This window comes from Oryza sativa, chromosome 8 (assembly GCF_034140825.1).
Source record: "Oryza sativa Japonica Group chromosome 8, ASM3414082v1".
In the NCBI taxonomy this organism is placed as follows: Eukaryota; Viridiplantae; Streptophyta; class Magnoliopsida; order Poales; family Poaceae; genus Oryza; species Oryza sativa.
Window position 1 is genome coordinate 10,337,536 of NC_089042.1, and position 13,686 is coordinate 10,351,221.

At 39.5% G+C, this 13,686-nt stretch overlaps 1 protein-coding gene across 1 annotated transcript; it reads right to left on the reverse strand.

The window, feature by feature from the left end:
• Positions 1 to 11,716: 11,716 nt before the first annotated feature.
• Positions 11,717 to 12,987, reverse strand: LOC4345133 (uncharacterized). The gene is made up of 2 exons (XM_015793924.3): positions 12,349 to 12,987; positions 11,717 to 12,195 (listed from the first exon to the last, which is right to left on the reverse strand). Exons 1-2 carry the CDS (start codon positions 12,485 to 12,487, stop codon positions 11,864 to 11,866), a joined length of 471 nt encoding a protein of 156 aa, XP_015649410.1. The 5' UTR covers positions 12,488 to 12,987; the 3' UTR covers positions 11,717 to 11,863.
• Positions 12,988 to 13,686: the final 699 nt, after the last annotated feature.

A 13,686-nucleotide genomic window follows, 5' to 3' on the forward strand; every position in this document is an offset into this window, starting at 1 on the left:
GTGGTCGATATCAGGAGGATGCAAAATGGACTTCAACAGAGAAAGGAAACAAGCCAGATAAATAGAATAGACTTAACGGAGAGACTATAAACTTTCTATATTCGGCCCAAACCTGAAAGGGAGGATTTTGATTCTTTTTCCAATTAAATAATTGTTAAATGAGGTTTATATTATTAAAATTAGCAATTAAGCTATGAAAATTCCAATAAAATTCCAAATAGCTTAACTTAACATGGAAAATTTAATAAAATTAAATTTAACATGTCGTTTTATTTATCATACTTGCTTTACTTGTAAATTGATTTTTTACACAAGGGAGGGAATATAACCTTTCTACATAATGTAAATTTTTCTTTAACTTTTCCTCAATTTTCTGGTCTGTACACTTCACGTTACAACGCACGGACACTTTTGCTATATAATATAAAAAATAGGTAAAGCTTCCGGTTAATTTTTTCGTCCGTCATTCAAGGGTGGGCCCACGCGATTTTCGCCAGTAATCCGCGAATCAGGATGCGTGACGGCAATTTTTTGACGCTCCACAAATAAAAGAGAAACAGAAAAAAAAGAAGAGAAAGCTAGCAAGCAGCCCAACCAAAGCAGCAGCAGGCCGACCCAACAAAAAAGCAAACGCAGCCTAGCAGTCAGCCCACATAGCAAAGCAGCAGCCCAGTACAGTACTGTGTGATCCTGTAGCAACCGGAAATAAGTTCACATTAGGTCCCTTCATTTGTCGCTGAATATAAAATCCATCCCTAAATCAAAATACCAGGTATACATCATCCTCTAACTTACAATGCTATGTCAATTTAGATCCCTCGGCAGTGTCGTGGCCAGTTTTAACTTACGTGGCAAGTGGGCCCCACACGGGTCAATTGTCAGTGCACAAATAATACCACCTTTTGCCTAGCTTAGGCAGCACTAGCTTAAATAGAAGGCTTGCCCGAGGCTACTACACTGAAAATAGGTTGGATCCACATCTACCAGGAAGCAGATAAAAATAAGGAGCAATTTTATTAATTTAAAAAATAAAAATCACATGTCTTTTTTTTAAAAAAAACATGTGACCACCAACAAAATAAAGTATTTACGACAAAATAAATTATTTTTAGAAAATAGAAAACAATCGCATGTCTTTTTTTCAAAAAAATTGTAATCACCAACAAAATAAATCGTGTTTACATCCAATTTTTTTCTATTCATTGTATGATTTCCTTCTAATTTTTTGAGTGAAAATGATTATGCGATTGGAGTGCAGTGAGGTTGATATGATAGATAGCGAAAAACATTTCTTATACTATTGCTACTCTTTACAATATGTAAAAAAAGTCTATCAATATCAAGTACAAAAAATAACCATGCATTAGAACCAACTCATAATAATACATGACAAAAGTAAATACTTTTTGCGTTTCAAACTTTACTCTATAATACATAATTTAATTTTAAAGTGGTATTAATAGTTTTCCTATGATCATTCATGTCAATGGATTTAGAGTAACAAATAATTATGTCATGTTAGCGTCTTACATACACCGGAAAGATTCGATTTGACTACAAGGACCTCAATTAATTTGGTGGCATTTTACTCCTGCACATCCATTACTATTGTTTTTTCATGCTTCACCCAATGCAACGCATGGGCATGTTGCTAGTATACATCAAAGTCAGTAATTACAGGATCAAAAGGCTTTCACCATGTGGTGGTCTATCTAGTTGTTACTGTTCCTGGTATATTGCCAGCTGCCTGATTCAGCTCAAAGCAGTATCAGCTGCCCATCTGCATAGACGCATCATTTCAATTCGTGATTCTAAATAATTTCTGATACCCCATGGGCCATGGCAGGATTCAAAAACCTTGTTTTGCCCAAAATACCAACCTTGTAATCCAGACCTATAACTAGCATTCGGAATAGTTCTTAATTTGAATTCATCTCCTAACCGGCCCTGGCTTGTAGAACGGGCAATTAACCGGCCGGTTACTCCGGATTTTGGAACCCTACTCTGCCTGCAATTATTCTGTGATGATCATAGAGACCACATGACACAAAAGTACGATGCAGAGTATCTGATCCTTACACAGTTTTCCCCATTTGTTGTTCTGTAAAAGAAGTGCTTTACAGGCTCCATTTAGGCTATATTATCTTCTAACGAATCACAGCAACTTTCACTGTTCAAGAGGACCATATCAAGCATCAAGATAACCTATCACACCTGTAACAAAGGAGCATCTCATGTGTTCCCTACCATTTATTTTTCCATCGCATAATGGATAATGATCAACAGTTAAATTCCTGCATATCCATTACTCCAAAATGTTTCTTTTCCCAAAACCCCCTCTAATCAAGGCTGAATTGGCACATGACATTTATGTTCCCTTTGAGATAGCTTAAAGCATCACTCTTTCTGGAAAGGATAAAAAGAGGGGATGCTAATTCACAGGTACCCAACAACCCATAACTTGCCAAGGTCTGTGGCATCCTTCTTTACCAGGCAAGTGAGGCAACACCATTTCAGTTAGTAATTTCAAACTTTCCCCATGAAACTACTGGCTTCTTGACAAAAAAAAAAGATAAACAAAACTTTTGCAAAATATTTTTTTAAATTTTAATAGCATTCCCAACACCTCCAATTCAAAACATGAAACTATCATCGTGATAACTCAAAAGTGAGAAATGCTCAGGGGTCTTCCGGCTAGCTCCATAAGATGGTAGGCTAGATGACCTGGGTTCAAAGCCCCACCCCTTCTCATTATTTGATATTAGGTCCTTCCCTAATATTCGAGTTTTTTTGATGACTCAAAAGCTTTCCTCCATGAATTTGAATTCGGTCCTTTTCGTCATGTGTAGGTTGGTTTAGTACTTAAAGTTGGACATAGGAGCAACATAAGATTGCATAATCAAGCAGCAGTGTAGGATTGGAAAGCAAGTGGTCCTCTATATGGGGCTAGATGATGAGCCCAAGACAGAGAGATCTGCAATGAGTTGTAGGGACATGGCAGGTAGAGGGGAACACAAAGTTGATAGCATCTCGCAAGATTTTTATAGCACCTAGAATCCCAGATTATAGTTTAGTTCCTCGCTGATACATACTATACATTGGCATAAACTTGGCATCAAACCGAAAAGTCCATATCAAATTAAAGCTCCGCCCACATGACACACCAAAGTAGACTACACGTTAAAAAGGAGAAAATTGGATATTTATCACTCTAAAGATTGGTGCTTAATTTGGATATTTGTTGCTCTAAAGATTGATGCTTTTCAAAATGCTATTCAAAAGATTGTAATCGTTGTGATACCACTCCAAAGATGTGGCAATTTCATATTTTGCCACCTTTGCTATTTTTGAATAAGTTTAGAAGCTTGGTTCCTTCTAAAAATGATACTCCTCCATCCAGTCATAAATATTTGACATAGTTGACTTTGATCATTAAATTTGGCCATTCATGATATTAAAAAAATAATGTAATTATTACATATTTTGTTGTAACTTATTCTATTTGTTAAAAATACTTTAAGCATGACTTAAATTTTTTATGTTGACACTAAAATTTTGACTAAGATGAATGGTTAGATTTTGTAGTTAAAGTGTATGAAATATTTATAACCACAGGAAGTATTCTCCCTAGCTTCGTCATTCTCTAATTTCTCCCATCGCCCTTTACTCCTTTACATATGACACGGTCATATGTAAAGGAGTAAAGGACACTCAAAAATTGTGGTCTTTGCTGTGAGACACCCGAAGATCGTGTATTTGCTCGTGGATACGGTAAAAAAGTGGTAATTAGCTACTGGACACTCCTCCCACTATTTTATTATTTTCGATGAAAACGGAGAGAGAAACTTAGGTTAAAGACAAGTTTGTCCATGGGCCCACTTATCAATCTCTCTTTCTCTGTTCTTCTTCGACAGCAACGCGAAGGTTTTGCCGGGGGGCGCGAGGCGCTCTACCTCGCTCTATTACGGCCTCCTCGACCGCTTCCGCGAGGCACGGTGGGGGCCGTTCGACGGGGACCAGCTGCAGCTGGCGGCGTCCATGGCAGGGAACGCCGCGGGCGACGGGACGGCTGTCCGCGCCGCGCCCGACGGCGGCTGCTGCGTCGCGCACGGCAGCGCTGTGCGCGTGTACAAATGAGCGATGGAGGAGCGGCGGCGACCTGCGCGTGTATAACTGCCTTCCCGGCGACCTGCGCCACCTCTTCCGCATCGCGCGTGTACAACTGGAGATGGCAGGCGCGAATCGGCCGCGTCTCGGGCAACAAGGGGCATTCATTGAGTGTTCTTCTTCCTCCCCAATCTCTGCAACTGCACCATGATCCACTAGTAGTTATTCTTGTCCGGATTCTTCTCTACATGAATGGCCATATCATGCATCATGTGATCGATCAGCAATGAGCAGCAAAGTGTGTATGAGGTTGGCTTTGCAGAGGCTGTCACGGTTTAAGGATGCAGGGTGCATCCTGTCACAATGATCATAAGACCTCAGTCAGCTATAGGTGGCATCGGTGTCTGGGACTGCACCACCGGCGAGCAGGCCGACTTCTTCTACGAGCCGCCGGGCTGTGCACTCGGCGACGCCGACAAGCTCCAGTGGCTCGACGGCACGAGCACGCTCATGGCAGCGACCATGTTCCCACGGACAGACACCTCCTTCATCATCCTGCTGGACTTCCGGGACAAGAAGAACGTGGCCTGGTCGTGGTCCGACGTCGGCACGCCGGCGTCGCTGGAGGACAAGAACGTGCTGCACGCCATCGCGATGGAGGACGGGCGGTGCGCGCGCCCCCTCTCCCCCGCTGCCGTGCCGCGCGCCGCTACTCTCCGCCGTCGAGCTCGCCATCGCGTCGGCCGTCTCTCTCCCTCTCTCCAGCGCCGCCGCCCCCTGCTCCGCCGCCGGCCGCCTCACGCAAGTCTGCCACCACGCCTGCTCGAGAGAGGAGAGAAAGAAGAGAAAAAGAAAGGATGTGGGGCCTACACCGCCCCGCCGCCGCCTCGCCATGGCTGAGCCGTCCAGGCTCGGGCCAGCCGCCGTCGCACACTCGCACCTCTGCTCTGCTGCAAGGAAGAAGAAGGGGAAAAAAGATAGAGAGAGAGGAAGAACAGTGTCCAGGGGTATTTTGGTACTTACATAACTCTTTCTCTCTCCATCTTGACCGGAAATAATAAAATAATGGGAAGAGTGTCCAGCAGCTAATTACCACTTTTTTACAGTGTCCACGAGCAAATACACGATCTTCGGGTGTCTTACAGCAAAGACCACAATCTTTGAGTGTCCTGTAGCAAATTTTGCCATGGGTATGACACAATCACCCAGTGCATTGCTACCCATTTCTCTTTCCCATCGACAGCAGCAACAGCTGTCAAAGGCACACTGTACTAACTTCTGTGACCACGACTAGTCAGTTGCACACAGTCCAGCCAGCAACTTGTACGTGACATACTCTCTCCGTCCCATAAAAACTCAATTTAAAAGGGGATGTAATTGTAATAATAGAAGTCATATCTCTTTTTAGATTAAGTTTTTTTTGGACGGAGTAAATATTCTTGGTCTACGTTGCAATCAACCTCTGTAATTCCACTGCACATGCCTGACTGCCTGAGGAGGCAAGGAACAATGACAAGCTCCAAGACAACACCCGATTTTTGTCTAAACTGAGGGCCACATGCTCCAAGAAACGGCCATCTGAACTAAAAATTTTCGATCACCAACCCAAATCCATCACTCCCTAGTAGTAATATTTCGAGCTTCCCTGCAGTGAGCTAGATCCTTGAGCTGCTGGCTATCAAATTGTCATGGGTGGTGAGAAGAGAGAAAATGAACATGAGAAAGCAGGCATAGAAGTCTTTGTAGTGCTAGCTAGAAATTGTGGCCAAACCGGCGAATATCCGACTACTATGTGTTCAGAGTAGTTACAATCTATTCGGTGGCATTTCTTAGAATGTCAATAAGGAAGACACATCTAATTTTCAAAAGTAAAAAGAGCTATAGTATTGTCACCTATCTTAATTACTCTGGTACCACGAGAAAACTTTACTCTTTAGTGCGCCAAATTAGGGGTGAATATGGTGGCAGGAATTTCCGACCGTCCGGAGACCGTTTCAATAAAAGTGATATTGTTCCCAACCATTTATAATTCTAGCTACGGATAAAATTTATTTTTTCTAATTTCCGTTAATGCTACATGGAACTCGTTATTAAATAGTTAAATTGATAAATATAGAAAATTTGCGACCATACTGAGACCATTTCTATATAAATGTATAGAAATGATATCGTTTCCAACCATTTTTCATCCCTATGTTAAATCTAAAAAGCTGTCCTTAGGAAACATAATAAATGGATATCCATAAAATAGCGTTTGTTTTCAGAAGAAGTGGCAATCTGAAGTGAGTGATTTCACGTGGTGACAGAGCCCTAATCATTGGCCCCAACAGTGCTTCAAGCCCAGTGTCTCCTTTTCCAAAAGATTATCATTTTTTTTTGCGACGGAAGTGAATTATTGATCACTCTATCATCAAAGACATGGCAATTTGACTGCATAATCAAAGATTGAAATTCTGTCAACCCAAAATTCAGCACAATGAAGTCATGCTTCAATCTGTAGCAACTTGTGCTCAGCATGTGGTTTTCCAATTGTACAGATCGAATCAAAGATATGAGAGCAGTTAGAACTACAAGTACCAGTACTACCAAGAACAACCTCTGTGACACCATGAGACAGATGACGAATCAACAATAAGATGCATGCTGATAATTAGCCATGAAAACAATTTCAGTGTACTTCTGACGAACTGGACACACAGCACACGAATTCAGTGATCATCAGCACACCACCGACACACATCATACTATCATCTCAAAAGAAAACACACACACACACTCTACTAGTACCTTTCTTGCAAGAACACCACCGACACATCTGATCAGAAGCTGAAAGATGAGAGAACAGCGGCACAGGTGATAGCCAGTGCCAGGATGGACGTCGTCGCCGGAGCCGGCAGCGTCGCCGCGCCGTTCTTCCCGTTGCGCGGCCGCGACTCGGACACTCCTCCGCCGCCTGCGCCGGCGGCCGCGGCGGCGCCCGCGCTGCCACCCTTGTGAGCTATGGCCATTCTCTTGGGAACCTTCACCTCATGGCCAAGCTTCCTGGGGACCTGAATCTCCATGAGCTTCTTGCCTTCAGTGGCCGAACAATCCAAAACAAATTCAGAAAACTTGTTAAATTAAACTCTCCAGGAGATTAGTAGCAAAAAATTCGGAACACTAAATATTAGTATCATTGCAAAGGAAGAAGAATCATGAAAGGAGCAGAGAGATCACTGACCATGCAATTCTTCTACATGGAGATGAGGCCTCAGATGAGCTGTAGTAATCCTGTGGCTTCTGTCAGCAGCAGCAGCACACCATGTGCCATGGGAGGCAAAGGTGAGTAGGAGGAGGAAGAGAGCAAGAAAGCTTTTCATCATCTTGAGATGGACTAATCACCAGCAAGACAGAATTATGTTGGAGCGTGTGTGGAGGCTCTTCTTCTTATAGCACCAGTACCGTAGCTACTACTCCATCCGTTTCACAATGTAAGTCATTCTAGCATTTTTCACATTCATATTGATATTAATAAATCTAGACATATATATATATATATATCAAAATTTATTAAAATCATTATGAATATAGGAAATGCTAGAATCACTTACATTATGAAACGGAGGGAGTAGCTACTAAAATAAGCTACTTGACACGTTAGCAAGAGGTACAATGTTTTTTATTGAGAATTTCGATACTCCCTTCATTTCAGGTTATAAGATGTTTTGATTTTGGTTAAAATTAAACTGATTCAAGTTTAACTAAATTTATAGACAAATATAGTAATATTTGCATTATCAAATTAGTTTTATCAAATTAATAATTAAATATTTTTCATATAAATTTATCTTGGGTAGAAAATATTACTATTTTTTCCTATAAACTTGGTCAACTTGAAGTAGTTTGACTTTGATCAAAGTCAAAATATCTTATAATATGAAACACAGGGAGTACCTTCCAAGTGCTAAGATATTGGGAGAGACAAGAAATTACTATTAAATTTATTTGATTTTGATGGGTAACTTTGGTCACTGTTTTTCTAATATATTTAACACTTCTAATATGATTTTTATATTTTTTTAATTTTGAGAGCTATCGATGGTCAAAGTTTAAATTTAAACCGAGTGCAGTCAATAGTGCGATATAATTAAATACGGAGGGAGCAACACCAATAATGACACTACGAGCCGTTAAAATCTTTTTTTATTATCTTTATGCTAATTGGAGGCTCTCCTTAATTATATGAGAAATGCAAGCTAAAATTTTTTCACATTAATCAAAATCAGCTATAAATTGTCTGACTAATTGAGAAAAAGAAAAAACAATCTTGGCCGTCCAATCTTTGAAACCAATACAATCTACGGTTATCAAGATGTGCTGTTAGTGTACATCATTTCGCGCAACAAAAATTAAAGAGGGTCTGAGTCAAATTATGCAAGTATTAATAAAGTACACATGCAATACCCACTTTCCTTTCTAAGAGTCCCAGTCTGAAAAAAAAAGATAATTGTGCTTTTGACACTATTGTAAAGGCTACTATCAATTTGACTCTCCTTTTTCAACTCTACTCATTTGACCCTATTTTTCAAAAACAAACATGCCCTCTGACTCTCTTCTAACCACACAGTTATAAGTGTTATTAGAAAATATATTTAGAGAGTCGATATTTTAGCCAAATCCTAGTACTGGGCACAGCACGGAACAAATTTTGATAAACCTAAATCAAATATGTCAAACCTACATCAATTTTGTACATATTTTTAGTCAAATTTCATCACATAGTTTATAGGGATGAAGTGAAAAAAATACTAGGTCTAATAAATTAAAATATTGGAAAATTAGGGTCAAATGAGATGGGCATAAACGGTAGTTTTCCCTGAGTAAACACCGTTAGGTTGTCTTTACAAAATAGGGTCAGACCTGATACTCGTTTTAAAAAAAAGGGTCAAATTAAGAAGGACATAAATGGTTTTTCCCTGTGTTAACACCGTTAGGTTGTCTTCCCGAAACAGGTTTAGACCTGATATTCATTTTTAGGAAAAATGGTCAAATGTGCAAACTTTAAAAAATCAGGCTAAATTAGTAGTCAAGCTTTAAAACGAGGTAAATAAGTAATTACTAAAAAAACATAGCAAGCAAGCAACTTGTCTATGATCTATCCTTTTATATTTTGGGAGAGAAAAAAGGGCTATCGATATGGGATTCGCATGATTTTTTAGGCTTCCATCATGCAGTGTTTTCCCAAGTAAATCAAAAATATTTTAATCTTTTAAAAAAGTTGGAACACAATCAAATCACCAAATAAAATATTTTGCTACAATGTATGAAACAACGGTTCCGAATATATTGAAACATGAAACAAATCCATGCACATCGAGAAAAAGTCTATATGGGATTTACATGATTTTTTAGGCTTCCATCGTATAGATTTTGAAGCCAACCGAGCTTTGTTTCACAAGTAGATCGAAAATGTTTCACCAAGTAGATAAAAAAGTTTCAATCTTTTAAAAAACTGAAACACAATCAAATCACCTCATGAAATATTTTGCTACAACATATTAAACAACGGTTCTAAATATATTGAAACATGAATGATTTAGCTATCAAAAATCATTCGACAGCCATTTAGTCTTCCCGGAGAAAAAAATACAAGGAAGACCGAAATACATTAGGATGTCGAAAGTAGGGTTGCAATCAAAACAAGCTGGGCACACAAAAGCAAAGACAAAAGACAAACAGCCTTAAGGGCTACTCCCTCCATCCCAAAAAGACCGAATTCTTCGGTTTTTTATGTCCAACGTTTGACCGTCCGTCTTATATAAATTTTTTTAATGATTAGTATTTTCATTATTGTTAGATGATAAAACATGAATAATGGTTTATGCATGACTTATCTTTTTAAATTTTTTTTCATAATTTTTTCAAATAAGACGAACGGTCAAACGTAAGACACGGAAATCTAGGAATTGAGTTTTTTTTGGACGGAGGGAGTACTCGCCATTGCTCATTAATTTGAAGATTCCGGTTGCTCTCTAGATTGTAATTTCATCTACTCATGTCTGTGACCTATCTCCTTCCCTTGTTTAGAATTTTGCCATCATGTCAGTCTTCTACTCCCTCCGTCCCAGAATATAACAATCTAGAATAGGATAAGACCCATCCAGACATGTCCAGATACATTGTCCTAGGATAGAGGATGACCTATCCTAGGTTACTATATTTTTAGCGGACGAAGGAAGTATCTTGCAACCATCCTCTGCAATTCCACTGCACATGCCCGAGGCGACAAGGAGCGACAACAATCTCTCCAAGACAGCAACGTTTTTGTCTGTGCTGATTGAGGACCACACATGCTCCAAGTTCCGATCCCCTGAATACACACAAAAAAAAAAGAAAGAAAAAAAATACCAACCGAAATCCCTGTTTTCCTATTAGCATTTTCGAGCATTGCTACAGTGAGCTAGATCTTGAGCTGCTTGCTGTCATGGATGGTGAGAAGAGAGAAAAAGAATATGATAAAAGAAGGGTGTAAAATGTCTTTGTTGTGATCTAAATCGTGGCCAAAGCGACCAATATTGCGAATATCCGATAATAATGTCTTTATGGTGGCATCTTTACAATACAATATATTCTGTGGTATTTTTTAGGACTTCAATTTTTAGAGTGACAGATATCCAAATTTTAAATCCTACCTCTATATAAAAGTGTAAGGTGTATTTTATTTTGTTAGGATAAGAATTTGACTAATAACTACTTTACCATTATATTATTTATACGATACAAAAGTATAATAATAAAAACATACTTTTAAATATGAAACTAGTAACATCATTTTTTGTCATAAAATATATTTTAACAGAATAATTATTGGTCAATAATCTTATCCCATCTTAAGGCTGCGTTCGGCCCTGGGTGATTGTGAGATTGTTTGTTTCGTTTTCCGCGCGCACGTTTTTTCCCAAACTACTAAACGGTGCGTTTTTTTTAAAAAAATTTATAGGAAAGTTGCTTAAAAAATCATATTAATCCATTTTTGAAGTTTAAAATAGTTAAAACTCAATTAATCATGCGCTAATAGCTCACCTCGTTTTGCGTATCTTTCAAATCTTCTCTATCTCCTCCTCAAACACAGCCTTACTCCAGTACAAGAAGAAAACTTTCCTCAGGAGTGCGCCAAATCTATTCATGTTAAGGCACGGTGCAGGCAACGAACGAAACTGTGCGCAGGCAGCAGGGAACAGAACAAGTGGATATCCATATAATATCATTTCCTTTTCAGAAGAAGTGGCAAACTGAATGATTTCACGTGGTGACACATCTCTAATCCTTGGCCCCACAATGCTTTGAGCCAAGTATTCCCTTTTCAAAGAAGATTATTATATATTTTTCATGAGAAAAGTAAATTATTGGTCACTCTATCATCTTATACAGGACAATTCCACTACAGATCAATTTTTTTATCTTTTGCAAACCCAAAATTCAGCACAAGGAAGTGACTAAGTGAGCCTGCAAGATTTGAACAGATGGCAAATTGTTGAGCATGTGATTTTCCAACTGGACAGAATCCAAGAACAATATTTCGGACACCATGAGACATGATAAATCAAGAACATAAGATACTGGTTGAGAATTGGCCATGAAACTCTTTCACTGCATTTCTGACAAACTGGATACACATAATTCAGAGAGATTAATTACCACACAACTAAACACACATATACTAATATAATACTCCTACCTTTCTTGCAAGAATACCACCACACACACACAGCTTCGATCAGAAGCTGAAAGCCGAGAGAACAATGGCACATGCGAAGGCCAGTGCCAGGACGGACGCCGTCGCCTTCGCCGGAGCCGGCATCGCCGCCGCGTTGCTCCTCCCGTTGTGCACCGGCCGTGTGTCGGCAGCACCGTTGACGTTCCTCCCGCCGACGCCCGTGCCGCCGCCCGGGCCGCCTACTCCGCCGCCAACGCCGCCGCCCCTGCCGCCGCCCTTGTGTGCTATGGCCATTCTCATCGGAACCTTCACCTCGTCATGGTGCTTGTGGCTCTCAGTGTCAGTGTCAGTGTCAGTGTCAGCTGCTTGCCCAAGCTTCTTGCCATCAGTGACTGAAAACGCCAACAAATTTCAGAAAATAAAGAAAACGTTAAAATTCTCCGAAAGTTTTCAGTTTGTCTAGAAGATTAGAAGCACCATGGATGGCAAAGGAAGAAACGAAAGCATCAGGAAAGAAGAAAGCAAGTGAGAGATCGACGACTGACCATGCAATTCTTCAAACTGGAGATGAGGTCTCAGACGAGCTCCATTGATCGCGTGGCTTCTCTCGGCATCACACCATGTGGCCTGTGAGGCAAGGGTGAGTAGGAGGAAGAGGGAGAGAGCAAGAAAGCCTTTCTTCATGTTGAGATGGAGACTGATCACCAACAAGAAAACTATTATGTGAACTGTGTGTGTGTGTGGAGGCTCTTCCTCTTATATGTAACTCCTGTATGTAATTACTTCCTCCGTTTCAAAATGTTTGACACCGTTGACTTTTTAGCACATGTTTGACTGTTCATCTTATTTAAAAAATTTTGTGAAATATGTAAAAATATATGTGTACATGAAAGTATATTTAACAATGAATCAAATGATATGAAAAGAATAAATAATTACTTAAATTTTTTTAATAAGACGAATGGTCAAACACGTACTAAAAAGTCAACGGTGTCAAACATTTTGAAATGGAGGGAGTATAACTCATGTAGGAGTAGCTACTAAGATTGAGACATTTCATGGAACTTGATAAGTTAACCGAGGAGAGGTTAAATATTTTTCAGTATAAATTTTGATACCTCCCTAGTGTTAAAAGATATTAGGAGAGGTACAGCAAAACTAACATTGAATTGACGGTACCTATCGTGTATCGTAAAGTTATTCGCTAAGATATGCGCTACTTCTTCTGTTACCAAATATAAGTATTTCTAGGATTTAAATTTTGTACGTAATATAAGTATTTCTAGAGTAATACTTATCTCACTAATCACCTCCCATTCAAATTTCTTTTCATCTTACCCACAACCACCCAGCCTCCTACTCCCAAGTTCCAACCATCCAACCGTTTAATGAGATGCTCTTTTCTTCTAAAACCTTAAATCTGTACTCCTTGTCTAAATGTATGGTTTTTTTGTTTGGATGTGACACATTCTAGTACTACGAATTTGGACAGACTTACCCTAAAACATTAGAGGGAGTACTAGACAACCTAGAAATCCTTGTATTTAAAGAATGGATAGAGTACAAGTTATGACAGGATGGCAGCTATTCCTGTCTGCTTCTTTTGTGGAAAATTCCGAAGAAAGGTTAAGGGGACATTGTGAAGTGGAGGTGCTTTGTGGTCTTGTCACTCTCTGTAATTTATAATTTAGGATTCCTGGCTTAGTTCAGGTCTAATGGGATCTGTCACCCAATAAGATTGCTGATTTGGCACTCTTAAACAGACAAAATTATGCTATGTTCTTTTTGTTACTTCCAAGCTTCTGAATCTAATGATGTTCTTCAGGAAGAAAGAGGGACACAAGGCACTGAAAGGAGCAGAACTGATAGCTATTTTGCATGTG